General features: G+C 40.7%; 3 protein-coding genes across 8 annotated transcripts; 2 read left to right on the top strand and 1 right to left on the bottom strand.

Moving 5' to 3' along the window:
• Positions 1-320: 320 nt before the first annotated feature.
• Positions 321-18,532, top strand: sec16a (SEC16 homolog A, endoplasmic reticulum export factor). 5 transcript variants are annotated; one of them, XM_032569982.1, is made up of 32 exons: positions 321-406; positions 2,182-4,513; positions 5,117-5,656; positions 5,755-5,906; positions 7,072-7,160; positions 7,269-7,383; positions 7,515-7,713; positions 7,857-8,040; positions 8,170-8,312; positions 8,576-8,637; positions 8,885-9,023; positions 9,119-9,361; positions 9,449-9,546; positions 9,621-9,702; positions 9,804-9,921; positions 10,040-10,151; positions 10,242-10,347; positions 10,459-10,599; positions 10,689-10,802; positions 11,023-11,224; positions 11,314-11,768; positions 12,523-12,567; positions 12,806-12,970; positions 13,054-13,128; positions 13,220-13,276; positions 13,359-13,479; positions 13,601-13,738; positions 14,066-14,148; positions 14,628-14,699; positions 15,075-15,134; positions 16,994-17,062; positions 17,177-18,532. In XM_032569982.1, exons 2-32 carry the CDS (start codon positions 2,252-2,254, stop codon positions 17,246-17,248), a joined length of 6,513 nt encoding a protein of 2,170 aa, XP_032425873.1. In that variant the 5' UTR covers positions 321-406; positions 2,182-2,251; the 3' UTR covers positions 17,249-18,532. The 5 variants fall into 5 exon arrangements, with proteins under 5 accessions (XP_032425873.1, XP_032425870.1, XP_032425869.1 ...); XM_032569979.1 differs by having other exon boundaries at positions 2,182-5,656; positions 15,075-15,113; XM_032569978.1 differs by having other exon boundaries at positions 2,182-5,656.
• Positions 18,533-18,699: 167 nt separating this feature from the next.
• LOC116724348 (polyadenylate-binding protein 3) lies at positions 18,700-21,887 on the bottom strand. The gene is made up of 6 exons (XM_032569984.1): positions 21,457-21,887; positions 21,053-21,167; positions 20,829-20,941; positions 20,190-20,289; positions 19,949-20,070; positions 18,700-19,844 (listed from the first exon to the last, which is right to left on the bottom strand). Exons 1-6 carry the CDS (start codon positions 21,545-21,547, stop codon positions 19,735-19,737), a joined length of 651 nt encoding a protein of 216 aa, XP_032425875.1. The 5' UTR covers positions 21,548-21,887; the 3' UTR covers positions 18,700-19,734.
• Positions 21,888-22,066: 179 nt separating this feature from the next.
• On the top strand, positions 22,067-24,306 carry rpl28 (ribosomal protein L28). 2 transcript variants are annotated; one of them, XM_032569986.1, is made up of 5 exons: positions 22,067-22,154; positions 22,641-22,728; positions 23,663-23,786; positions 23,924-24,042; positions 24,171-24,306. In XM_032569986.1, exons 2-5 carry the CDS (start codon positions 22,648-22,650, stop codon positions 24,258-24,260), a joined length of 414 nt encoding a protein of 137 aa, XP_032425877.1. In that variant the 5' UTR covers positions 22,067-22,154; positions 22,641-22,647; the 3' UTR covers positions 24,261-24,306. The 2 variants fall into 2 exon arrangements, with proteins under 2 accessions (XP_032425877.1, XP_032425876.1); XM_032569985.1 differs by having other exon boundaries at positions 22,111-22,185.
• Positions 24,307-27,789: the final 3,483 nt, after the last annotated feature.

Here is a 27,789-nt window from a genome sequence, read left to right as displayed (position 1 = left end):
ATTTATTTATACATATATTTATAATAAACTTGCTTGTGAGGGGCGTCACTGTCTGCTGGTCAACTGTCATGTTAGCAGTTTCTTCCTCATTATTGATAACATGATAACCTTATACCACGAAGGTATTAAAAATAAATACATTAATAAATACGTCTCTGGAAAACTTAATTTGTAGTAAATAATTTAAACCCACTGGCATATATAACTCAGTATAATTCATTTGTAAATGAGTATTCCTTTTTGCTCATTGTTTAATTAAATTTTTATCCACACAGTAGTCTAACAAGCCCCGCCCCGTTTGGACGTAATTGTTGTTTGGGCCGTGACGGAGCTTGTACACGTAGCCTAGTAGGATGTGTTCATTGAAGATGGTGGCGTTGTGTGAGACTTACAGTCCTGCATATTTGTAAGAACGTACTTTTATATATGAATGTTTTTGACATTGTGTAATATTAGTCATATAGCGCAGTTAACAAAGTTGTACTACAAGGGTTTTAATGTCGTGTCCCTAAGAGGAATTACTCTGTTACCCTTTAGTTAGCACAGGCTAGTTAGCTGGCGGTGCTAACTAAGCAACGATGCTAAGGCTAGCTGACCAGGCAGTGAACCTGTTAAATCACCCTAGGATTGTCTAGGGACTCGTAACTTAGCCGTGTGTTTTCCTGTCACGGAAGAGTTGGTACTACAACAACACGATGCCCGTCTTCTTGCTCGACTTTGTCCCATATAAGCTAATGTATAATGTTAGTATTTTGCTGTGTGCCGCTGTGGACATGTAGCGTTCCTGTTAGCTGTTGAGCTAAAGCACTCTCTGGACCCTTCCTCTAAGGCAGCTTAATTTGTAACGGTAACTTAATGTCGAGCCTGACCAAAGAGAGCTAGCCTCGGTTATGTAATAGCTAAGTCCAGCTATCGGTGACAAGTTGCAAGGTTGCAGCTAACTTTTGGACTTTTTGGAACTTCGAGTTTCAACATAGTTATCGCTAGCCTACCAGGTTGTTCTTTATAAATTTGTAACCTGATCATCTGAAAAATCTTGGATCTCTCTTCCGACTGACTGAACCTACTTACCTTCCGTGCGAGATGAAGCTGTTATTGATCCTTCTCTCTAGCTTAGCATATTCACGTACATCTTCTTAGCTTCCATGTGACAGGCGCACAATAACAAATGATAGGATTTAAACGAAGTCGAAGTTCATTGCATGTATTATTGTAAGATCACAGATTTATTAATCTAAGGGGATTTTGTTGTTTATCTGGTGATATGCAGAGCTAATTCCAATTTAATGGATTCATATTAAAAACAATATTGCTGTTCGTCCCTATGCAGTAGTCAAAATCATTGTACTTTTCTTTTAGATGAATCAGCCTTGGTAAAGATGCAGATTTTACCCAACAATATGACGTGGTCAGTGTTTATGTGTTTTGCTATTGGAGTAATTAATTTACTGAAGCTAAAATTCACCCTCCCAAAAAACACACATACTTCTGAAGACATCACATAAGGCATTTGTCGTATTGTTTTACAGAAATCTCATAGGTTTCTTATTCCCCATTGTGTTTGCTAATGCCTGTCAGTCAACTCTTTTATTGTTTAATTAAAAATACAGAAAGCAGAAGTAAGGCTTTTTTTTTCAGTTCACTTTTTAAAACTTTGTGAAATTCTGGAGAAAGAGATCAGTACTTCATTAACCAGTTTTGTTTTGATTGCAGTTGTTAGTATTTTTAAAATGTCGTTTAAAAATGCTGGGGCCATTACCACGACATGATGAGCAAAATCAATTGCAAATGTAGCTACGCTACAAGCATATATAAGAGTAAACAAAATAGTTAGTTGCCATTGTCTTCTTAGCCTCTGAATAGGGATGTGATTTTTTTATATTTCTACAAGACTTCCTTGAAGTATGTTTAAATTTTAATATATCAAGGAAAGGTGAAAACTTCCTTCTCTTAAAAGCACTGTTTTTATGCATAGCAGCAGATTTAAGTATGCTTTTTTCTTAACATGCATGAGATAAGTTAAAGGGGCGATGCAGAGAGGACATATACATAGCTGAAACACTTTCTGATGTAGAAGCTGCCACGTTGTACTTTTTACACAAATAAAGGTGTGGTAATGTCCTTTCAAAGGAACATGTGTGGCTTTTATTAACCCTTTCCTCTTTCCTTTACTTCTTACAGCTACGCCTGACTTCAGTCTCTTCAGTAACATCTTTCAGAGTGACCTGGTCATTGGACTTGCTGTGCAGACATGCAACCAACCCCTCGGGCTGGACCTCCTCGGGCTGGACCACCCCGGGCCTCGATGCCTAATATGACAGGCAGAATAAGGCCTCAGAAGCATGCAACAGCAGTGACAGCTACTATGCCGCCTCCTACCCAGCCCATAACGGACCCTTTTGCTTTTGGCAGAGCTCCACCTCCCATGGCTGCAGGTGGTCTTCCTACAATACCTAACAGCAGCCCACCACAAATGCAAACTCCACCTAATGCCATGTACTCTCAGCTTGGTTCTGGACTCCCTCCACAACCGCAGTTACTTGAAAATGTTCCAGCTGCAGTGGCTGGTCCCCCAGCACAACCTCTGTCAGGGGTGACTTTATTCACCCCTCAGGGTACACCGTCTGCTGGTGTTTTCCCATCTCCAAGTCCCACAGGATATACATCGGCTAATAGTGAACAGGACTATTTTAATTCAAGAGATCCAACTGCAACTATGTCCACAGATGCATCACATACGTCACCAGCAACTAGTAATACACTTTTTAACCAGGATTTTCAGGCACATCATCTTGGTCATCCTTTGCCTTTTCAACCCCTTCCAACTTCATCTTCATCTACTCAGTGGGCTCCTGATCACTCAAGCCGGCCTCCCTCAGTTCAAAACTATTTCCAACCAACTGTTGATCCACCAGCACGGCCCTCAAATATACCACCACAGACCCAGATGTACCCCTCCCACAGCCAGTCACCCCACCACAGTGCCCCCACCCCTCAAGCCTACTCTGGACATCCCCAAATTCACCCCCCTGCTCCTCTTCAGAACCCTGTAGCAGCTGCCAGCTCTTTGTTGCCTGACCCAAATGGACCCCAGCACCTCAACTCACATTTCCAAACCCAGAGTTATTTCAGTCAGAGCTCTGCGCCCCATGACTTGTGGTTCAACCAACCAGTGCAGGACGCCGGCTACCACCAAATGGGTACCGGCTTGAGCCATCATCAGCCACCTATAGACTCTACTGGATCTCCTCATGTTTCCAGTACGGGGCCTAGTTCTGTCTGTCAACCTGGGCCAAGTTCTGTCCCTGTCACAGATGTCTACGGTCAAGAGTCTGGTACAATCTCGATGTTCTTCAAAGGGAGTGATGTGGAAAACGAGGAAACGCTTGCTGATGAGAGGAATAAAACATTAAATGGTGTTGCTGGATCTTTTCAGAATAACAGCAACCCACCATCTCATAGTAGTCATTCAGATCTGACTGTCGATTACCATGGAGTGTCTGTTCCAGATCATTCACGCCTTCCCTATATGAATGAAAGCAGTCATCCTTTACAGGGGCACATCCAGAAGCTCCCAGATAATGACTTTGACCACGTGGAAAATTTGGAGTGTGTTCCAAACCAGGAAGTTTTACCCAACGAATTCAGCAGCGGTGCTGCTGCTGCTATTGCTGCATGTAACCCAGTTGACCAGTTTGAAACAGGACCCAACCTGGAAACTCCGGATTCAGTCCCAAGACCAATGAGATCTGCGAGTGTGTCATCCAACTACAGCAATTTGAGCCATGGAAGTGGAACCGACCCCCGTCGGCACCAGGGAGTCGAAGGTACCTTTATTCAGCAGGAAAGCCCTCGTCTCGCCGATAATCCTAATACCTCTTCTGCTGCTGCCGCTGCTGCTGCTGCCGGAGGCTACTTTGAGCAGATAGATACATCTCCAAGTGGTGATGTAGGAGTGCAAGGTTCAGTAGAGCATATGTGGCACCCCACGCCTAGCCCACCAAAACCAACTGGGATTTTCCAAGCAAGCGCTAACAGCTCTTTTGAACCCGTACGTTCACATGGTGTTGGAGTGCGTCCTGCTGAAGTCGATAGGGCTAAAATGGTTGCTGAAGGAGGTTCTGATTCCATATCTGGTAACTTGGAGCAACCGCCAGACAATATGGAGAACATTTATGGGCCAGGACAAGCTTCAGCTTCTGCTCCCGGCGATGTATTATCCAGTCAAACACACTCAGTGGTGCATCCTCATTCTCGACCTTCCTCTCGTGCTTTTGGGGCCAATCGGCCCTGCGAGAGTCCGGCCACTACTCTGTGGGCTCAGAACGACCCTACGAGCTTGGGTACCAATATCCTCCTCGCCCCTGCAGCCCCCCCAGTTTTGGCCCCATTAAGAGAACCCAGTGCTGACGTCATCCAGCCACCAGAGGATTGTCCGCTGGACCTACAGGCCTCGCAGAGAGTTCAGACAGCTTCTCAGCAGCATTCAGAGAACCTAGAAAACCCACCAAAGGTGAGTGATGCAGAGCCAGCTGACTCTCAAAGCGGCCTGGGTTACGCATCTCTGCTCGTGTCTGGCTCACTTCATCAGCCCGTTTTAATTGCCCCGCCTGTATCCAATTACAGCGTGATTCCCCCCAGCATTCCTACTCCGTCATCCACTCAGACTAATCATGGAGAAGTTGTGTCCCCTGAAAGACCTCCCGCACAAGGGCTTGGTGCCAGTATCTCTCTACCATCAGCCCTATCTTCTAAGCAAAATCCGCTCTTTTCTTCTGGGTCCGCGGCTTTCTGTTCCTCCGCTCCTAATCAGGGTCCGCTCAATCTGACTCGAGACAAAACAGTTGGAGCAACTTCAGAAATCACAACTCCACCACTCTCTCAACCTGTTCACCCTCCTCTTTCAAGGGGCCAATCATTGGGGGCAGAAAGCCATTCTACTGTTAATTCACAGCCCGTTTCTCTCGTGACTGCTTCTGTCTCTAATCATAATCAGACATTAAACTACGAACTGCTTGATTTTTCTATGCACCAATCACATGGTCAGAGCCAGGCGTACGGCCAGCCGTCGTCTTTGCATGAGTCGTCACAGTCTAGTAATGGATTTTACCTGCAGGTCACCAAGGATGCTCAGCAGGGAGTAAGAGACGGAGGGAATCTCTCTATCCAGACAGTAATTTCTACATCCACCTCACAAGCTCCACCAGGACCGCCTCCAGCTGCTCCAAACACTCAGCAGACGCAAAGTGAACCTCCTAAGACATCCAATTCTCAAGTTGCATTGCAGGGACAGAGGGATGCTCCTGCTGTTCCTGTCAGTGGAGCCCAACCTTCTCAAGGTCAATATTCAACTCCGGCACAAGGACCTGCTGGAGGGAATGCTCCTCCTCCTGCTGCTCCTGGGGTGTGCCCCCCAGGCACGCAGGGGGCCGTACCTCAGGGGGATTCCCAAGCAGTTCCAGCTGAAGCTCCCCGACCACCCTCCTCTGCAGGCAGCCATCAAGGCTACGTGCATCCTCCTCCTCCTCCTGGTTCTGGGCAGATGTACAGCAGCTACTATGGAAACTATGGAGAATACGCAGATAGCAGAGGACAGTATCCTCCAGGCCAGTATCCACCTCCACCTGGAGATCCGAGAATGCAGCAGTATTACCAAGTAAGGGTTGAGGCGATTTTTTGCTAGCATTTATGAGCAACTGTGGCCTTGTGTGTCCCTCTTTATTCATTATTCATTTTTTTATGCTTTCCTGTTAGGATGCAAACTACCGAGGCAGAGGAGACCCTTGGTATGGCAGATATGACGGGCAGAACCCAGGTTACCGTGATCCAAACTACCAATATAGAGAACCACAGTCTGATCGACCCAGCTCAAGGACTAGTCAGTACTCGGACCGGCCTTCATCCAGGTTAGTGAAGCAGTCAGTCTTGCTTCAGTATCTAACCTTCACAATCTTCTTCAATTCAATAGTTAAAAGTCAGAATTGTTTGAAAAAAATGTCACCACTTTGTTTTTTTGAGGTGTAGTAGTGTACCACTATTAAGCCTGTTGCAAAGCATTTAATCAATTAATCGCATGATAAATCGCACAGTAATATGACTTTGACCATTTCCATTCTGATTATTAATATTTTCTGAAGGGGAATTTTGTTTACAGACATCATAATCCATTGTCTTCTAAAAAAATCACTCTTTCTTCCCATATATGGCACCATTAAAGTTGTCTAGAAGAATGTCTTTGATTTTTGCCTTTTTGTTTCTTTATGTCTATCAGAGGTGGGCAATACATTTTTCTAAAGAACCAAATGAGGAAGTGTGATTGTTATTGAGGGCCGTTTGATTTACTGAACTCAATTATTCTTAAATGATATTTTTGATAATACAATGCTTATGATTTTTGTTTCCTGCAACTGAACAACTGGCAAATTAATGTAAATGTTAATGTAAAACACCTTTTAGAAAAACAAATGAATGACTATAATTTATAAAAATAATATTTAAAAATAAGAAATGTGCAAATATTTGCATATTTACTGTCTATTCAGTCAGATCATATTTGAAGCTGTAATCCCTGTAAGCAACAATCTGCTCTTTACCTTACCTTTGACTCCAATGAACAAATACTTAATGAGGTCTGCACATTATTAGGAAATTGAAGTTAAAAATTAATGCTATTATAAAACACTCTTACTGCTGTGTCAAGTGTGTGAATTCGCTGGAATGAGACTCCATCCAACAGCCTCAATATCTTATTGCCATCCAAAGTGTGTATTTTAATTACTGCAAATATGAAATGACAAACATTGCATTTTCGAGTGGTCTTTTATGCATTTTTAATGCAAAACAGAAATTGCATTGATGATTTATTTTGCATCCTTTACTTTGAAATCATTTACTGTTAAAAACTACATTTTTTTGTCGGTCTTTAGTCAGCACACACCCAAGGCTGCTTAATTGCAGGATCATGTTTGGATTTGCATGTTGAAATAACACTTTGGGCATGTTTCAATTTCATGTGTTGTATTGTGCCACGTGGGCCGATCCTGTGAAATATCACATTGTGTTGTCCTTCAGGCAAGGTTATTCTGAAGATTACCAACGGCAAAACCGAAGTGCCTACGGTGAATATTATGCAGATTACCCCAAGCACTATGATTATAGAGGTATGAGCTATTTGCTAATACAATGTCAATTTGACAATGATTTATCACAGAAAAAGTTTCATGTATTTGTCAATTATCTTCTTTTTTCTCAATTTTTTGTTTAAAAAGGATACAACTATGGACAGTATGACCAGCGATACAGAGGATACTATGATCAATCCTATTGGTCTTATTACAATGACGCATACAGAAACGGCTACTATAATCAGCAGTATCCGTCCAGGTATGCGTTATTAAAACTCTTTGTACATTTTAGTAAAAAGTACAATGAAGTCAACAAGATGTAAAACAGCGTAGCTATGCATGAGTCCTATCAGTTTACTCCTGCTGAGTGTTTTATCGGCTCCCTCACAGGAAAGATGGCTACGACGACCAATGGCAGTACTATCCCGGATATGATCGCAGTTTTGACGACGACAACGTGCGCGGGAGAGATCCTTACGGCGACGACTTTGACCGGCGCAGCGTGCATAGCGAGCGGTCGGCACACAGTGTGCACAGCTCCACCAGTCATCACAGCAGACGAAGCAGCTTCAGTTCACGGTCACAGCAGGTGAACTGTCATGGCTGCTTTTTATTTCATAGGCAATAAAAAAAAATGCTGTTTACTTTTTTTTTTTTTTTTCAATTTTAGGGGACCTGGATCTTCTGCCACCTTGTTCTCAACTCTTTTTTTTTTCTGCACTTCAATTGCAGAGCCAGGTGTACAGGAGCCAGCCTGACTTGGTGTCTGCAGTTTATGACACAACACAATCCACTCTCCCTGTTGACTACTCTTATGGCCAGTATCCAAATCAAACGGACGCTACTCAGAACTACAGCCAGTACATGTATCCCTCAGAGTACACTGCGGACAGTACCTGGATTGCACCAGAGCAACGTAATCTTACAAAACTCAGTTTTTGGAGAATATATATATATTTTTAAAGCATTTCTCCAAGTACTAAATGTTTTTTCTTTATTATATCTCACTTAATTACTTACACTGTAACCATTGTTTCCCTTTCAGCTCCCCCTCGTCCTGCAACCCCAGAAAAGTTTACCATGCCCCATCGTTGTGCTCGCTTTGGACCTGGAGGTCATCTGATCCAAGTCCTGCCCAATCTGCCCTCAGCTGGGCAGCCTGCTCTGGTTGAGATCCACAACATGGAGGTACATTTACTGTAAAAAAATTGTAAAAAGTTTTTATTTATTGTTTTGTACAGAGCTTTAAGGTTTAAATTTCAGCACACATTAAGTTACTTTATCTCATTATGCATTAACCGTAAAGTAGGCATTCCTTAATTTATGGATCATAGGTTGTAAAATTTGTTTCTATCGCCTTTTTGGAGATACAAACATTGTAGATGATTGTGAGCAGAAAATAATGTAAAGAATATGTTATGTATTATTTTATCTTCTACTTCTCCTTTTAGACGATGCTGCAGGACACCGCAGATCAGGCTGAGCTGCGAGGTTTCCCTGGACCTCTAATTAAGTACGTGTATTTTTCTAGTTATCTCCATCTCAAATACTTCACAGAATCTTGGTGAAAGTAAACTCCTTAAAGAACCAGACTTCAGTTTTTTAGTGATCCAAATAATGCAAAGTAGTGTAACAAAAAAGCAGAATGTTGAGTTCAAACAACATTGAAATTCATCCTAAATTTAGCTTCTTTTTTTGCTGCAGTTTAGGTTTTTGTAATGAAACATATTATATCCTAACATTTTCTGTCATGCCAACAGGGAGGAGACCCACAAGGTTGATGTGATAAAATTCTCTCAAAACAAAGCAATGGAGTGCTCCCGTGACAACAACTTGCTGGACAGAGACTCTGCCCGCCTGCTCTGGGATTTCATTGTATTGCTTTGTAGACAGAATGGGGTGAGACTGTGCTGCCTGCAGCTGTAGAAATACCAGAACAATTATTATTTGATTAAAATTTGGTCTTTTCTGATTGTTGTTTTCTATTTCCTCAGACTGTGGTCGGCACAGACATCGCTGACCTCCTGCTGAAGGAGCATCGCTCTGTCTGGCTGCCTGGCAAGAGTCCCAACGAAGCCAACTTGATTGATTTCAACAATGAACCTCTTGCACGAGCGGAAGAGGAGCCTGGAGCTGGACCGCTCTCCCTTCTGTCCGACACTTTCATGATTGTCCCGGAGAACATCGGCAAGGAAACGGAGCGCTTCAGAGAGCTGCTTCTGTTTGGGCGCAAAAAGGTAGGAGATACAATGATTAGCAAAATTACGTAATTATTTTAAGCCAAACATATCTGACACATTTTATTCTTTGTCTGATGAAAAAAGGATGCACTTGAAGCAGCCATGAAAGGAGGTCTCTGGGGTCACGCCCTGCTGTTGGCTAGTAAGATGGACAACAGGACACATGCACGTGTCATGACAAGGTGAAGTAGCTGCAGTTGAAGTTTCTTAACCTATAATTATGGTTTTCTCATCATTAAAATGTTTTCTTCTTCAGGTTTGCCAATAGTTTGCCCATGAATGACCCTCTCCAAACAATGTACCAGCTGATGTCAGGGAGAATGCCTGCTTCAGCCACGGTACGTCCTTACAACCTGTTTTTAAACTGGTGTGCTGAAGAAGTTGTTGACAATGATTTTCCAGCTATCTAAATTGAACATTTCTTTTTTCACTTATGCAGTGCTGTGGAGAGGAGAAGTGGGGTGACTGGCGCCCCCATCTGGCCATGGTCCTCTCAAACCTAACACACAATATGGACTTGGACACTCGCACTATCACCACTATGGGTGACACTCTGGGTATGATTATTTTATTAAGACTTTATCCAGTGGAAGTTGTTTAAACTGTATTGACATTAATGGTAGCTGGTAGCTACATTCCTAACATTTTTGACCATTTTTTTCTGCTTTGGAAAAGCTTCTAAAGGGCTGACTGACGCTGCTCACTTCTGCTACCTGATGGCCCAAGTTGGCCTGGGGGTTTACACCAAGAAGAGCACCAAGTTGGTGTTGCTTGGATCCAACCACAGGTTAGTCCAAAACACACACACCGTCCTGGATATGTCTTTTGACATAAACTGAAAACAAGCCAGACATGTAACTCTGTCTCTTGCCTTCAGTTTGGCCTTTAATCAGTTTGCCACCAATGAAGCAATCCAGAGGACAGAGGCATATGAGTACGCTCAATCTCTGGGCTCCCAGCCTTGCTCACTGCCCAACTTCCAGGTGGATTTTTTGTTATTTTTAGAAGCCTGTTTCATATGTTTTTACATTCATAATTACATTGTAAATAAAATATCTGAGGACTATATTCTCTCTCTTTCTGTCCTCCATCAGGTGTTTAAACTAATCTATGCATGCCGACTGGCTGAATCAGGCCTGTCTGCCCAAGCTTTTCATTACTGTGAAGTTATCGCAAAGACGGTTCTTATGCATGCTTCCTACTACTCCCCTGTGTTCATCAGCCAGATCATACAGGTTTGTAGTTGTTCCTTGCTTTTGATATCTTTTTATATTTGACTCTTTGACACATGTGATTTATTTATTTATTTTCTTTTCGCTTAAAGATGTCAGAAAAGTTGCGGTTCTTTGATCCGCAACTAAAGGAAAGACCTGAGCAGGAGCTGTTCATTGAGCCTGAATGGCTGATTCGCCTCAAACAGCTGGATGGACAGATCAGGGTGAGGAAGAGCAAAGGTTCTACGTCACCTTGTGGCATAATATAATTGCAAACATTTCTTGCTAGTTCCAACAGGGAACTATGTAACGATAGATTTCTTCAAAAATTCGATATAAGGTTTTATCTTCCAGAAATTCATCAGATTTAGATTGACTTAAACAAACAATGTAATTTTTAAACAATTAACATATTTGATGATTTCTTCTCTCTCTTTTTGTAAGACTGGTGTGATTACATACAACAGGGACAGAAGTACTCCTGCACAGTTTGATTGCATCAGCGAAAGTTCAGACTTGGAGCCCCAGAGTCCACCTGAACCTTACAGCATGCATCTGGAAGTGGACGGCCAGGCCCCCGACAACCAGCTCATGAGCTCATTAATGCCTGGGCCTCAACCGCAGGCAGTACAGTTGATGCCTCCAGGTGTGTGTGAATGTGTTCAAACTTTTGCTCTGTGTGTGATTAGCTCTTAGTGCTGGCAGATAGATTGAATCTCTTTCACTTCCTTCCAGCTCCCTCCTCCATTCTCCATGAGGGGGTGGCTCCAGCTCAGCTCCCACCCTCAAGCGATGTGCCCCAGTTCTACCCCGTATCCCCCAGTGGACCACCGGGCCAAATCCCCATGCCTGGATTCCCTCCACAGGATCCTGGCGTCGCCCACCCCCCCTTCCACCATCAACATGAGCAGGCCTATCTCGGAGCCCACCAGCAATTTGTTCCCTCACCACAAGAGGGCCAAATGTCGCCTCACATGTTTCCCTCACAGGTGCCACATTCACCTGTTCAAATGACTCACCCACCTTTTCAGATGCCCCAGCACATGCCTCCCTCTCCTGGATATATGGCCCCCATGGAGCAGCCGCCCCCACCCCACCCGGAGATGCATCCCACACATCCAATATCATCCTCCCCACGCAGAAGCTCCTTCACACCTCAGATGGACTTGTATGACCACATGGCTATCATGGTCAGTATTTACCCGCCTGCAGTTCTAAAACAACCTAAAATACGTTTTAATATTTTTTATGTGAGACAGGGTTGTCCAAGTTCCAAATTAACAACAGCCTCTGACCCCATTCACAGATGGCTGAATTTTTTCACACCAGCACAGGCAAACTGGGGTTGACCGGTTTGCCAAACATGACTCAGTACAGCTAGTGGTTGTTTTTTTTTCAAAAAAGAAATTTGAAACAAAAAGGATTCATTTTAGACAATTTAGGAATCTTTATTCCATTTCTAGTTTTTTTTTTTAATAAGGCAAACATACAAAGCCCTTTTTATGTTTCAAATCTATAATGATTTATAGATCCTTTCCTTACAAAAGTCAGACTTTGTTCCTTTTATTGAAATACCAGCTACCTAAATTAGTCAATGATTCGATGCCATCTTCTGGGTTTCCTTAGTTAGAAACTTTTTAAGCTACGTTGAATAATTAACTGAGCTTATTTTACTGTTCGGATCAGTTGGAATGTATGTATGATTGGATTGAAATTACTTTTTGCAAAGTGCCTCTAGATGTCATTTGTTGTGAATTGGTGCCATATAAATTAATAAACTGAATTGAAAATGACAAATTTTAGTGTACAATTACCTTCTCGTTTTGATAGAAATATATATTGAATTTCTGGAGCACAAACTTGATGATTTTGGTCTATGTGGCAAAAATGTTGGAAACCACTAATACAAGAGAAAATGCTTACCTTGTTTATTTGGTTCCGCAGGGTCCGAGGAGATCACGAACAACTTCACAATCTTCAATGCATTTGGTATGTTGGTGTATCCTGGCTGAAGTAACGGCATATAGAAGTAACACTGACATTTCACACCAGAGCTTAATGTCTCGAAACATATTAAATTCCCTTGAGATGATTATTACTCACTAAAATTACTTGGTTTTACTATTATGTGGTGAAGCCCTTAGTTTGATCGACTAAGTATTTCATTTGTTATGTAAATGCCTGAGCGTATCAAAGCGTGTTCTTATCAGAATATTTTGTTTTCCAGCCATCTGGACGCAGCTCTCGCAGGGCCTCTGAATCTTCCACTCACTCCGGTGGAAGAGAGCGGAGCAACTCTGCTGTAAAACAGGCCTCTCCACCTCCGCCCTCGATTCCCGAACAGCCACGCAAAGAGGAGGCCAGGAAAGCCAAGAAGGATTCTCCAGAAAAGGTTCATCACTTTCTTACAATTTCAAAAGCTGCACACTGCAGTATTACACTGATTAACGCAGCGCTTCCTTTCCATGCAAACAGAGTAAAGGCTGGTCATTTTGGCCCTTTGGGAAGAGAAAAAATGAGGCTCACTTGCCAGATGATAAAAATCCTTCTGTAAGTTACATGTGCTTATTTTATTTCCTTCCACCTCAACTCTAGAACTGTTCTTTACCAATCTATGGGTTTATGTGTTTATCGTTGCCAGATTGTTTGGGATGAAAAGAAAAATAGATGGGTTGACTTGAATGAGCCTGAAGAAGAGGTCGGTGGTTAATAAATGGATATTTTAAAAATATAGATCTTAAACAAGCCTTTTTTTTGATTGGTTTGTTTTTTTCTGTTAGAGTAAGCCTCCTCCTCCACCTCCAACCGGTTTTCCCAAGATGCCTCAGATGCCTGGTCCTGGGGGGCCCACTGCCCCTCCGGGTGCTGGGTCTGCCGTCAACATGTTTTCCAGAAAAGCAGGTAAGATGCACAGTAGACTGGAAATTTGACTCGGCCTCATACTTTTCAGGGCAGATATTTATGGATGCCATGTATCTTTTAAATCCTTAGTTGTAATTTGTTTGACTGTTTGTCTTCTTAGGCACTAGGAGCAGATATGTGGACGTTCTGAACCCAAGCGGAACAGCTAAGCCGAGTGGAGTGGCCCCGGCTCCTGTGGACCTATTTGCTCCTTTGGCCCCCATGCCCATGCCTGCTAACCTGTTTGTGCCTAGTTCAGGTGTGTGTCGTGAAAATACAATGAGCGAACCAAGAACATTTAAAAACATCTCAGACTGGAACATAAGTAATTTTTTTTTCCTGCTTTTTTTTAACCTTGTAGCTTAACTTTTATTTGAAGAGTTCAAAATTCTTGAGATGTAACTAGAGGACAGATAAGATGTGTCGCTCCTTCAAGCTTTTTCTTGTTTTTGCCCAAATTCAAGACAGCAGTGAAACTTAAGAATCATTTCTTTTCAGTTTTTTTGTTGATAAGCTGAAAAAAGCTAATGAAGCAAAATACCTAAAAGCAAAATGAAATATTTTCTACTTCTCTCTTTATGTGAAGCTCCCAGTGACCAGCAGCCTCGGGAAGGCAGTGAAGGTGGAAATCAAGAGCAGAATTCACCAAGCAGCAGCGCTCCTCCACAGGTTCCTTTGGTTTTTAAACATTTGCACAACATCCTGTGTTCCTATGCAGTCTGGGAGTGGATGAAAATTTAAATTATTTTCCATGTCTGGGTCAGGATGGAGTAGGGGGAAACGTTTGTATTTCTAGGAATTATTCTCATCAGGGAATCAAGCGATCTGTTTTTTTGTTTTTTTTTTGTCTATTTCAGTGTTTAAGACCTAACTTATTTTGGAATATCTGCTGTGAACTACTGTATTAGTACTTTAAAAGTAGACAAAAAAATGGAATAAGTATTCTGGAAAAGTATGGAGTTATAACATTAAAACGTGCTTAAGCACCTTGAATTAAACTTTAGTCATGTAAATATTTCACTATCTTATCTCAATAGTTATATAGACGGCAATGAAACTTGAAATCCTTCAAAATGTCAAGATGGAAATCCAATTTTTAAGGTACAAAGTTGCACCTTTACTCATCCTGAATCTTTTGACCGGCTCAGGTGTTCAACCCCACGCTGTTACCACCAGCCCCAGAAGGTCCTCCTGTTCCAGATGGGTCACAGTCAGGAGAGGTAAGATCCATCTGTCAGTATAATGGGCTTTATGCTTTATGGCACAATGAGATAAAGCTTGACTGCATAGTTTGCTTTTTTAAGTTCTTGTAAGAGAAGACTCAAGGATGCATGCATACCAACCTTAACTCTCATCTTTCTCATGCTGAATGCCTGGATAATTACTATAATTTATATTCCATGTGTCTCTGCAATATAATTCCATCAATGTGGTGTTGTTTTCTAAGAACTACAGTTGTTTAATGCTCGTTTACTTAGTTTTATTCTTTACTTGATTGTGGAAATTGATCTAATCAAGTGCATGAAAGATTATTAATACAAGGTGATGGGATTTTTTTTTTCTCTTTTTGTTCCCTTCCTACTTGTTTTCTTTAGCTGTCACGTTCTAGCTCAATGAGTTCTTTATCACGCGAAGTGAGTCAGCATTTAAACCAGGTACTTCTAGTCTGTCCTTAAATAATGCCCTGCCAGCATCTTCCTGTTTCTGTTCTGTAGCATCTCATCATTAAAACTTCACCATTTACATCCAAGGCTTTGCTGAGCATCAGCCCTAGAATGTCTGCTTGTTGTTACCACCTGCTGTCTCCAGCATTACCATCTCCGCTCTGTGTCTATTTAAGAAAACGCAACGCTGAAGGAAGAAAGTTATTGCAATAGTAGCTGGCAGCTGCTATGAAATTTGATTCATGGCACATTCTTATGGGGTCAAAAAATTTTCTGACAGCTGTAGTGAGGCTTTTGCTAACCGAAATACGTATATATTTCTGTATTCCCACATTACAACCTCAAACTTGTCCAATTGTATCTTATGGGTAGGTGTAATAGAAAAAATAGTAAATGTGATGCGGAAGAAAAGTAAAATGTATCAAAATAAGTTATAAATAAAAATCTGAAAAGCACTGTGTGCATCTCCATTCATCTCTCCTCAGGACAAACTTTGCAGAAACACCCTTCACTGCAGTTGCAGCTAGAAGTTGTTTGCTTTTAGAATATGTCTTCCAGTTTTGCACATATAGAGTGATTTTTAATTTTTTTTTATTTTTAATTCTTCTTAGCGACATAGCTCCAGCTTAGTCAGTTTGACAGGGGAGCATCTGTGAGCAGTAACTTTCAAGTCTCACCTCTTAATCTCTTGGATGTTGATAGTCGTGATTTTCTCTTCGACTGGATGTTTTGGATTGCTGTTCTGTTCAGTCTCAAGACTTTTGCAGCCCAAAACAGCTTCACTTCCAGCATCGTCTTTTATTTAGCTCTGTCCATCCTCATTAAACTCTGACCAGCTATACCCTATTGAAGATACGCTTCCCAGCAACATGAAGCTGCCTCCACTGTGTTTCACCATGGAGGTCTTCTGTTACATTTAGGCCAAAAACATAAATTTCGGCATCATTCACCCGGAGCCTCTTCTTTCACCATTTGCTGTATCTTTATATGACTTGTTGTAAACTGCTGACTAGACGTTTCAGTGTTTCCTTTCAGTCAGTCATTGACTTTTCTTTTTGCTTGTCTTCCATGAAGGCCAGATTTGTGGAGTGCAAAACTATTAATTGTCTCTTGAGCAAATTTTCTCAGGTTTTTTTTGGTTGCTTCTCTGATTAATGTTCACCTTGCCTGGGCAAGGTGTTTAAGTTGATTTGCAGTTGTACTATTTTCTTTGAGTTTTCATAAGATAAATGAAACCGTGCTGTATTGTTTTATACATTGATGAAACTTTTAAACTTCCTGACCTGTTTGAGCTTCTTGGTGCCGTTTCTTCACTCATGTTGTCTGTGATTCCTTCATAGAACAACTGGATTCATACCAAGATTCAGTAAATGTTGGAGAACTCCCTCAGAATTCCCTCGGTTTCACTGATATTGACTACTTTTTTAATTTATCACACAAAAAGCCCTACTGAAATACATCAAAGTTTGACGTTGTAATGTGAAAAATTAAATGCAAAGGTTGGGAATACTTTTTTCAAGCCAATGTGCTCACTACACAATGTTAGTAGGACCCTATTCAATATCCTCCATTTGCTTGAAAGAAAAAAACAAACATTAAATGATCAGAGTCAGTCATGCTGGAGATTGATGCAATGGTTTAAATGTAACTTTTAAAGTTGTCCTAGGCGAGTTGCTCTAACCCTAGCATCTAGTTTGCATGGCTACTGAAATACGCATTAACAGTGGTTTGTGATGGTGCCTCACCGTGGATCCAGTCTGCATCGTCTTTCCACTTTCCCCCTGGCAATTTGTTGTGAATCAATGTGTCAACATCGAAGTACCAAAGTACCTCTGCTTTTCCCTGGACAGAGTCATCCCAACCAGGGGACTACACCCGCAGGAGGTGTCACTTTTTATAACCCTACGCAGTTTTCACAGGTGTGGTTTTTAAAGCAGCATGTTTTATTTGGTCTGTCCACCATGTTGTTTGTTTTTTTTTGCCCTGTTTGTTCACATGATGTCCCATTTGAATGTCTTCTGTCTCTTTCCCAGACAAGTGCACCATCGGGAGGGGGACAACGGTCTAGCCGGTTGGGCCAGCGCCAGTACCCAGTGTATAAGTAAACATCCCCCTCAACAGAGAAATGAAATTAATAGACTAAATGGACAAAAATGAGAGTCTACCTGGAAGTAAATGAAGCACATGGACATACTGCTCTCTGTCTTAAGAACTCCTCTTTTGGCCTTCATTTAAAAAGCTTGATCCCATCATGTGGGTTTTCATCAAAACAGTTTAACCACTTTTTTTTTTTGTCTTTTTATTATACCTTCATCAGCCCAGTAGGTGTCGCTGGTGTGTGTTTGTAACAAGCACAGAGTTTCCTTGAAGGGCTTATTCCTGAAACCAAACAGGGGTCGAAAAATGATTTGCATCATGGATACATTAACACAAGCAAACTGTGTGTTCATGTCGGCATAATTTGTGTACACGCCTTGCTCCACTAACGCTGACGGATAAAAACACTGATCATCCAGCGTCCCGTTGTGCTCTAGATGTCTGGACGGATACGTGAAGGATACAAAGGAAGTGGCACCTTTTTAATTTCATACTGGAGATTTCTATAAGCAGTCTACGTGCTAGAGGTGGCAACTTGTGTGTTGATTTGCTTGTTTGGTCTTGCTGTGTAGATATTTCCATTAGATCCACTAAACAAAGCATGTTGGATGATTTAAGAAAGAGAAGTATGCAGGGATTGATCGCTGCTTTCAGGTATTTATTTAACCCTTCGCCCCCACTTACTTGTTCACCTTCAAAGATCTCAGAGAGTCTTTTTGTCCATGGTTATCTCAAGGTTCTGAGCTGACAGCTTCAAATGGAGGGAAGTTTGTTGAACTAACAGGAACCAGAATTCAAGATGAATTTTAAATATTGCAGAAAATGAATCTATCCAAATATTTGTATATCAGATTGATTGTATTTATGACATGTAGACATAAAAGGTGTGCGTGCGCGTGTGAGAAGATTAACAATTTTTTTTTTTTCCAAATAGTCTTTGAACAGATGCATTATTGATTGAAGAAATTGCAATCACAATCTAATCGTTTGTATCGCCTGCTTCTGCATACCAATAAATCTTTAAAATTGTGAACCTTGAGCTAGTCGTACTCTTAAATACGTTGTCATTTTAGTTTACAGATGTAACTCCCGAGTCTGACGTTTGTCACCCCCAGATGTTACTCCGTCACTCATTCTGCAGACATCAGTCGGATTGTTAATCAGCAGAGGCCGGTGTTCTCCGTTGTTTTAGAATTTCTGCTGTGAAATCATTGACAGAGAATCATCGGTACAAATAATGGAAACAAATGATAATAATAATAAAGTTATTTTTACGCTCTGTAGCACTTTGATAGAGATGTCTAGTGGTTTCATTTACTTCATAAAAAAAGGCATTTTGAAACGAGTTGGCTGTCCTTTATTTCTGCGAAATGAAAGTCGAGGTCAGCTCTGTGAGGTGAATGAAATGTGGTTGAGTTTTATTTGAATTTAGAAGAAAATGACAATATTAACATGTAGATATAGATATCATAGTGGTAACATTTATTGGGTATTAAAATATTTATTTTGAAAATATAGAAATCAATACAGCAATAATTTCATCACAAACTCATGTGATATATATTTTTTAACATCTGTTTTCAGTCAGGAATAAAGAAAGATCTTTCTTTAGTCCTGTTGTACTTTTAAAACCTCCATTTACATTTAACGCTCTCTAACCTGAATGAATCACTTGGTACCTACAGAGTTGCTCTGAAACTTTCTCCTTTAGATACTAAGTTCAGAAATGAATTAACCAAACAGTTTCATATTTTAAAGGGGAACAGGAGCCAAAGAATCTGTTTTTTGGAGGATGATGAAATGTGATTGGTCCAACATTATTAGCTACTTTAAGAAAATGGACACAAATAGCTATATTGTGTCACTAATGGCCATTTTGAGCTCAAAACAGCCATAATTACTCCTTCCTTGATAGTGAGTCATATTCTACATTATTAAAATGTAAACTTAAAAATAAATCAGCACATCAAACCTAACATATTTACATAAATCCATCCATATTAGCTCAGTCATTCATTTTCGTCCTCCTTTTGTATGCTACAGCTGAACACAGGACTAAGAAATGGTAATGATGAATATCTTTATAATCAGTATTTGGAAATAGTTCTGACACTACTATATACAACAGTAAGCATCCTTAATGTGTTTGAAAATCGGCTATATTTCCTAGCAGCTGAAATCTTTTTACAATAATGCAAAACAAAAAGCAGCATCTTGATCCAAATTTCTGAGATCTCTACAGAAGAAAATTAATTCTTATGCATTAGTGTAAACAATTTTATCAAGAAAAACCGTAAATATTTGGCACCAAAGTGAAGCAGTACAGATCTGTTTTTCATTAGATGCTGACACTGCAAACAAAGGACTCAGAAACGAGCCTTCATTTCAGCAGAATGATGTCTTTCAGACTCATCGGTCATCTTGCTTTCATACCCAGTTCACAGTTTAGTCTGAAATTACAAAGTCTTCATAATCTGGGTTTATCAAATCCAGCTTAGCTCTCAGTGTCCAGCACTGCCTGTGCTTTCTGAACGGCAACCTGCAGCTTTCTGTGGTCACTGAGCAGCTGTTGGAGAGAAGCAGCGTCCATCTCCAGGAGCATACCTAGAAAAACGATGTGGATGTCTTTATGAGAACACATCAGGGCTCTGTGAAGACTCTCGCAGCATGGTGCATGCTGAATGGCAAATAAATTGGGGTCAGTTCACCTGTGATGTCATTCGCATGCAGTGAATCCATCTGCTTGACCAATGAGAAGAGCTTCTCTCCCAGCCTGTCTGTCTCATCAACTTCTGAAGCGTCGCTGAGGTCCGTCTCCTCTATATTCTGCCTGAAAAATAAGGCAGAATATTTTAGCAGTAGTTTAAAAAAATTCCAATGTAAAGTGTGTCTCTTGATTATAAAATAAATTGAATGTGAGGACAAGAGTCAGAGTAAAAAGCTACAAACTCTTTCAGTGTCTTCAGGGCAAGATTCACATGTTCCTCCAGGAGTTTGGGGTCTGACAAAAGCTGTAAAACCACATCTTTGTGCTGCTCCAAAAGCATTCCTGTGCACAAGACAAAACACTTTTTCATTGCATAAGAAAAGTACATCACCAGTAATGCTGAGTAACTATGCTAAAAACTAAAGTTAGCATAGGAATGTCCTAAAATTCACATAGTCATTGGATTGTTTCATTTTTACAATTTCAGTTTAGCAAAAGAGCATTTAAAAAGACTAAAAACAGATGAATACAGTACACCATATTCATACTTTAAATTTTGGAAAAGTAAAAAACAGCCCTTATGAGTAGATAAAAGCAATATACTGCCTATAAATGCTATCTGTGCTATCACTGTAACTGTAAAAATGACTTGCAGATGTTTGTATGCTCAACTGATAAGTGTAGATAAACTGAATGTGAGTTTGATTACGTACAACGTGCAGTATTTTGACTATTTAATTTACCACTATGAAGACAATAGCAGGAAGGAGAGCTATTAACATAAAAAATTGCAGGCCAAATGGATCAACAAATAAATTAAAAAAATGTATACTGAAGGGTAATCTCTCTGTGTTTGTAAAGAGCGAGGATATTTTACTCACCTGTGATTTTCTGTGAGTGACCAGTGTTGTAAACATCCACTAACTCAAACAGCTGCTCCCCCAGAGAGTCGGAGGACTCGGACACATCATCCTCATCTTTCTGTGCCACCTCACTGTAAGGAATCACATAAACAACGGAAGGTTTCATTTTAAGAAGCTTATTCATAGTCTTCGCCAGCATTACAAACAACATCACTGCTCCAGTCTCCACTTGATGATCATACCTGGCCTTCGGTGCCAACTGCAGAGCTCTGAGAGCTTTCTCCACAGCTGCTGTCAGCATGGCCTCATCCTGCAGCATCTGGCTCAAAACAGCAGCTGGAAGCTCCAGTAACATACCTGAAACACACAACCAGGTTCATATAAGATTTCACTTTAGCATTTATGCATTTTATCTGCACCTTTAAACCCTCATCTCCAAAGTTCTCAGTCCTTTAATTATTTTTAAAAAAAATATATATAAATATAGATACAAAACTTCCAAACTATTAAATTGCATTTAGAGGACAAGGTAGATGAAATGGATGGATGGATTTATACAACGGGACAGAGAATATTAATGCTGTTTATGTTTTTGTTACGGGAAATAATTTATAGTGTATAAAATGCATCATACTGGTGAGCTCACCTGTGAGTTTTGCAGCACCCTCCTTGTGTTTGGGGTAGATCAGAGAGTACAGCTGTTCACCAAGTATCTCCAAATCTTCTTCTTTATCCATGCTCGTCCTTTCTCATTCAGATACAGCTTTTATCTACCACCTTAAACCGGAGTGAACCTTTGAAATAAATAGTTTCCCAAGTAACTTTTTAACTCCAACAACTTTTAGTTTCACATCCTCGAATACGGTTTAAACGTATCAGCCAAGAAATGATCAGAAACAAAGTCAAACAATGCAATATCTCCGACAATAAGCGGCCTCTCCTTAGTCCGTATTTACCACTTTTACCAGCGCGCTTTAATATAAAATGACACACTATCAAAACGCTTTAAAATAAATTCTAATCAGGAGTTCATTTCTAACTGTAAACATGCGACGCACATTAATGACGTCATGCTAGAGAGACCATTCATTAAACGTGTCCCTCCGCTGTTGTCATTGAGAACTAGTTTTTCATAAACTACCAATAATTGGTTCATGTAGGGGCAAAACGCTAAATATTCACTTCTAAGTGTAATATGTAAGTCAACTTTGTTATTTCAAGTTTCATATTCCTGGCTCATCTCACAAAATGTTTACAGAACAGCGTTTTTCAATGCGTAAGGATTTCTGAAAAGGTTCCGTGAAGCGGTTTCCGGTCTCTCTGGTCCTTTTCCTCCGCTAAAAGGTAACGTGGTCGCTTTGGCTGCTAACGGCCGGTAAATAAAATAATTAGTTTTCTGTTCGCGATTGTATTTACACAAATAAAACTTAATAGCTTTGCATAGTGTATTATTACACACCTTTTGTCACAGTAAACGATCTTGTTCTATTTATGAAGTTAAGGATAAACGTGTCAGTATGTTGGCTAACTTAGGCCTCGCCGTGTACTGATGAGTGGTGAAGCTAACGTTAGCTGGTTGAGCTAAACTTGAATGAAATAAATTGAAGGTTAGTGCAAATATAGTACATGGACTGTATACTTTAACATTTTATAACTAAAGCCTAACATCGGAGCTTAACTAGTTCACGTCTTGTAACAAGATTTTCTGCTTTATTACCGTAGTAAGTAATAGCACAGTGCCTTCTCCCATTTCAGAGCATTTGTAGTTAAAACCGATCAGTTGATGTTTCTTGTTTAATGTTTCTTAAACAGCTACACTTATTTTTTCAGGTTCATCATGTCGTCCCATTTGCAGTGGATGGTCATCAGGAACTGCTCCAGCTTCCTCATCAAGAGGAACGGACAGACCTACAGCACTGTAAGTACTTACAAGAATCGACTCCGAAGTGTCTGCCAGTGCGATTGTTGTGGTGAAGTTGCAAACAAATAGACTTTTGAGTTGTTGTAGATATTGTAAGTTAACAGAAAAATGATATATGCTGCGTAGAGGACCTGGGGAAAAGTGCCTTTATGTTATATTTTCTCGAAATAATATAAATATAACTGGTGGCCAGTTTACAATCCCCGAGTTTGTAAAGGTTTGACTTGCCATTTTGCTTTTATTTCAAGAAATCCTAAGCATTAAATGTATTTTTTTCTAACCTTTTTGCAATGAGTGTGGTCATAATTTTGTGATAGAAGCAGAGGCACAGTAATGCCGAGTGAGAGCAGTCACTTTAAGATGTGGTTTTACTATTATTATGAAAATACTAGGTTAGAGTTAATTATCTAGCATAACATAAATAATCAATGTAGCTATTGCTACTAAATAGCCTCCATCCACATCCATCCTTGCTTAGCTGCCTAAACATTTTTGTTTTTCTCACTTTATTGTTGAACATCTCAGACTTTGCCATCTTATCAACATCTCAAACGGGACTCTATTTGAGTTTTCTCACATCAGCACAACCTTTCAGTTCTTAAAGCCATTCACTGATCATTAAAAGACGGTATTTTTTGAGGTTCTGGTCTCCACTGAAGACAGATCAACCTCAAAATCTACCAATTCCAGTTTTTCTTTGCACCTTTATTCTATTTGAATGTCTTTTTTTTAACAAGTTTTTCTTCTTTTTAATTCTTCGTTTCATAAAATCTACAGAGCCATATACACAGGAATAGTTGAGGTCCCAAAAACAGATTTTGTCATTTAGAAGTTGTAGTTGATAACAGCATTTGTTGTTGTCAACTCTCTGTCTTATAATTGTTCATTATAAGACAGAGACGTAGATTTCTGAGTCATTTTCCTGTCGCAGGAGCCCAACAACCTGAAGTCCAGGAACTCTTTCCGCTTCAACGGCTTGGTGCACAAGAAGACCGTCGGTGTGCAGCCTGCAGCTGATGGCAAGGGTATCGTGGTGGTGCTGAAGAGACGTGCAGGTAAAAACGCAATGCATCTTACTGACGGAAAGAAACTCGCTTTCCGATGATGACTCTTTGGTAGCAAATTTATTGTGCTATGATTTGTTAAAGCTCTGTGGTGGCCGTGATGTGAAACAACTTTTCTCTTTGCTCAGGCCAGCACAAGCCTGTCAAGTCCTACGTTAAAGTCACCATCAACAAGAACTCCCGTGCCACCCTCAATAGCCTGAGGCACATCATTCGCAAGAACAGCTACAGGAAGGACCTGCGCATGGTGAGATCACTAACTGTATTTTTCAAGGAAAAAACTAGTTTATTTCTGGTTCGCTTCACAAGTTGTGATAATGTTTTTAAAAGGTTTTAAGATTATAATGGCGGTTTTATTTGTTTCCCCTCCTCCAGGCTGCCCTGCGTCGTGCCAGTGCTATTCTGAAGAGCCAGAAGCCTGTTGTGGTGAAAAAGAAGCGCACCAGGGCTGTCAAGACAGCATAAACTAATCCCCATGAAAAATAAATAAAGGCTTTTTGTTTGAAGAAACGCTGTATGTTGTCTTGAGTCTTCAGTAGTTTTAGTTCTGTAGTTTCTTGCGTGAAAGATTTCACTGAAGCTCTTACCTGGTACGCTCCCGAAACAAAGTTATTAAATATTGACATTAATGTCATGTCAGAGATGATTCTCTTGTAGAAATGTAAACATATAGATATTGGTCACAATCTGTTTTTTGCTTTGATATGACCAGGTTTGACCCACCCTTTCCATTGACTTTAATTATGTTTACTACATATCATGTGAACCTGTATGACATTCTTCTACTAATTAATCTTCAGTAAAGCTGTAATTTATCCATAAGCACAACTTCTACAATCTGACTGCTTTTATTGAAAAATTAGACACTTGACGAAAACTTAATTTGATTTAAAGGACTAAATCGCAGGAACAGGATGATGGATATTTTTTATTCAGTTATTCTGTCATTCCCTTCTGAACACCTCAACTAATGTGACTGGTTTTGCAGCGACTACAAATGGGTCAGCGAGAACACGATTGGTTTTACTGACCTACTTCCAGCCAGAGTTTTCAAGGCAGAAAGTTCCTGGCATCGCTGTTTGCAACTCATTAAACCACCTCCAGCTTGCATTGTGCCAGGCGTCTTCATTTAGAGACTTTGCTCTAAGGTAGCAGGTTTTATTTTAGCTAACCTGCCATGTGGCAGATGAGGCAAATGTGAGCAACAGCTTATCAAATAATGCTGGCTGTATTGATCTGTGCAGTCAAAACAAACACGTTGGGAGAATAGTATCAATAATTTCCATCATAGTCCTGAAAGTGCAGAGTTTACTTACAGTATTTAATCATATATATTTCATGTAAATGAGATCCTGCTGCAAACAGGCTTTGTGCTGCTGTGTTCACTGATGTAGAATGATTTGATGGATTTTAAAGCAGCCCCGCTGGCAGCTTTCCACTCACGGCTTTGGAATTAAAGATCGCTCCCACCCACCTTTGTAAGCTCATAAAACCTGCCACACCAATCACCAGGGGATACAGATGCCCAAAATGAAGGCAATGAGCAGCTGTCAGTGAAGAAATGACAAAGCCTCTGTGTGCTTGGTCATTATGAGTGGACTGAGACCAGCGCTCTTCTTCCTGACCCTGCTAGTGCTGGAAGGTCAAGGCTTTGAGCTCCAGGACACGATTCACGCCCTGATAGAGGAGAACATTCACCTCCACGATCAGCTGGAAAACCTCACGCAGGCCCTCAGGGAGCTGAAGAGGATGCTCTGGCATCACACGAATGGTACGCCGCTTTTTCCCCCCCTATAAACTGCAAATGCGACTTGAAGTAAACACAAGGATGACTAAATCAGAACTTAAGTTTTTTTTTTACATTTTAATTTTAGCAGTCAAAAATGTCTCTCATATTTGGGTTTCTTTCCTGCTTTTTGTGACAGATTTTTAATTTTTTTGACAGAACTGTCTGAAAGCACAAAACGCCATTGTTTGTTATACTAACAAGATCTGTTTTCTATATTAGTTTGATTCTCTCATTCCTTTTCTTCCTCTACTCATTCACGATCACAACATGTACATATGTAGCAATGCAACTTTAACTTAAAGTTAAAGTATTCAGACCCCTTCAACAATTTGTTCCTACACCAATGTATTTTATGTAACAGATAAACACAAAGTAGTGCATAATTGTGAAACAGTAGAAAAACAATGCATGGTTGTTGGTTTTTGGTTGTTTTTTTTTTTTAACATTTTCTACCAATAAAAATTCAGGTGTGGTGTGCTTTTGTATTCAACCAGTTTTTGAGGTATTTCACTTTTTCTGAGCTAGTTTTAAATCTAGACTTTGACTAGGTCATCCTGACATATGAACATGCTTTGATCTCTGTTTGTATGTTTATTCCGCTGCAGTCTCCAGTCTTAATTTTCTTTTTTTTTTCTTTCCTATGGATCGTTTTTACTCTGGATCTCTGCAACTCCTCCAGAGTTACCCCGACTGCTTCCACTCTTTATTCATTCATGTATTTATTTTTAACTGCAGCTTGCTGTGTTTCTCATGCAGATCCGGATCACTACGACCACCACGGGCATCACAACGAGGACGTCCAGCACCTGTGGGAGGAATGGTCTCAACACGGTGCGCATGTCTCCAAGGTCTACCGAAATATTACCACGAATTCAGAGAGCTGTGTAGCAGCTCTGCTCACTGCTCTGAGCGTGTCGGCCGCAGCCTTCACTGGCATTGATTTCACTTCCATGCAGGCGGCAGAGAGATAATGAAACGTGGTTGGAATCAACTCAACGCACAAAATGAGCATGGCGTTATCATATCCCCACTTAGATCCGATTCCCGGATAATGACAGTGTGCTTCTCCCTCTTCCTCCTCCTCCTCCTCCTCCCCTGCACCAGGCATCAGCGCAGAGACCCATTTGCTGCTGGAGCACGCCTTCTGCGGACACGACGTGAACAGCTCGGCCGCTCCTTTCTACGAGGAAGCGGCCCCCCTGCTGCTGGTGCTGCCCTGCCTCACGGTGCTGTACAGCTGCTTGTAGTCATCAATTGGCCTGTTGTTTTTTTCCCCCCTCCCATTCATATTTATTTATTTTTTTTACTTTTAATGTCAACTCAGCATCTCCTGGCGTTGTGGGATTAATCTGGAAACCATACAGTGATTTAATCAAGCGGTTGAGTTTTGTTGCTGCCTCTGGGGATAATCGCTCCCCAGATCCACCCCGATCAGAGCGATTATTCAAAGTACGGATGAGTCGACCTTCAGGATGCATCACCGTCTGATAGCGTTTTGTCGACCGCGAAGCTTATTCAGACGTATCATAGCTGCAGGCCTAATTATGCTATTTGAAAAGGGCGTAACAGTGCCTTGCACAATTACGATGTCATGTGATAAATCGACTTATGCATAAAAAGTCCAACAAACATTGAAAATTGCAGTTGTAATATAAAAAAAGTTTAGCAAAGTACTTTAGCTATTAATTAAATGGACAGTATTATGTATTTTTCAGGCACATTGTGCTATTTTACAGCACAATCAAGAAGCTGTTACCTTCAGTTGTTTTAAAAATGCTGCATATACCAAGCATAACTTAAAAGAAATCTGACTTCGCAATTTAAGGCCTTGAAATTGGGCCTTTGTCTCTTTAAAAAGCTCCCACTCGTTCCGCCACTTCTCCATTATGCCTTTTACATCGTTCTTAGGAGCGTTGCCCCGACAACTAGTTCACATGATGAAGTCAGCAGATGCACAGTATTTGCTAATTGCTACTGCCACTAGTCTTAAGGAGCTGAGTTGTGTGCGTTGCAGAGGAGGGGTGCTCTGTGAGGCAGAAGCTTGGCATGGAGATTGCAGCTCTGAGGTGGTTGGAAAGATGGCGGTTGGTGAGAGTAAAGCTCAAAAAAGCTGATTTAATGTAATTCCACCCTTAGAACTATGGCAATAAAAGCTTCAAGATAACCCCAGTGCTTAAACTATAAATCCATCCATTTTTGGTACAC

This window comes from Xiphophorus hellerii, chromosome 8 (genome assembly GCF_003331165.1).
Source record: "Xiphophorus hellerii strain 12219 chromosome 8, Xiphophorus_hellerii-4.1, whole genome shotgun sequence".
NCBI classification, from domain to species: Eukaryota; Metazoa; Chordata; class Actinopteri; order Cyprinodontiformes; family Poeciliidae; genus Xiphophorus; species Xiphophorus hellerii.
This window is presented reverse-complemented; position numbering and strand designations above follow the sequence as displayed.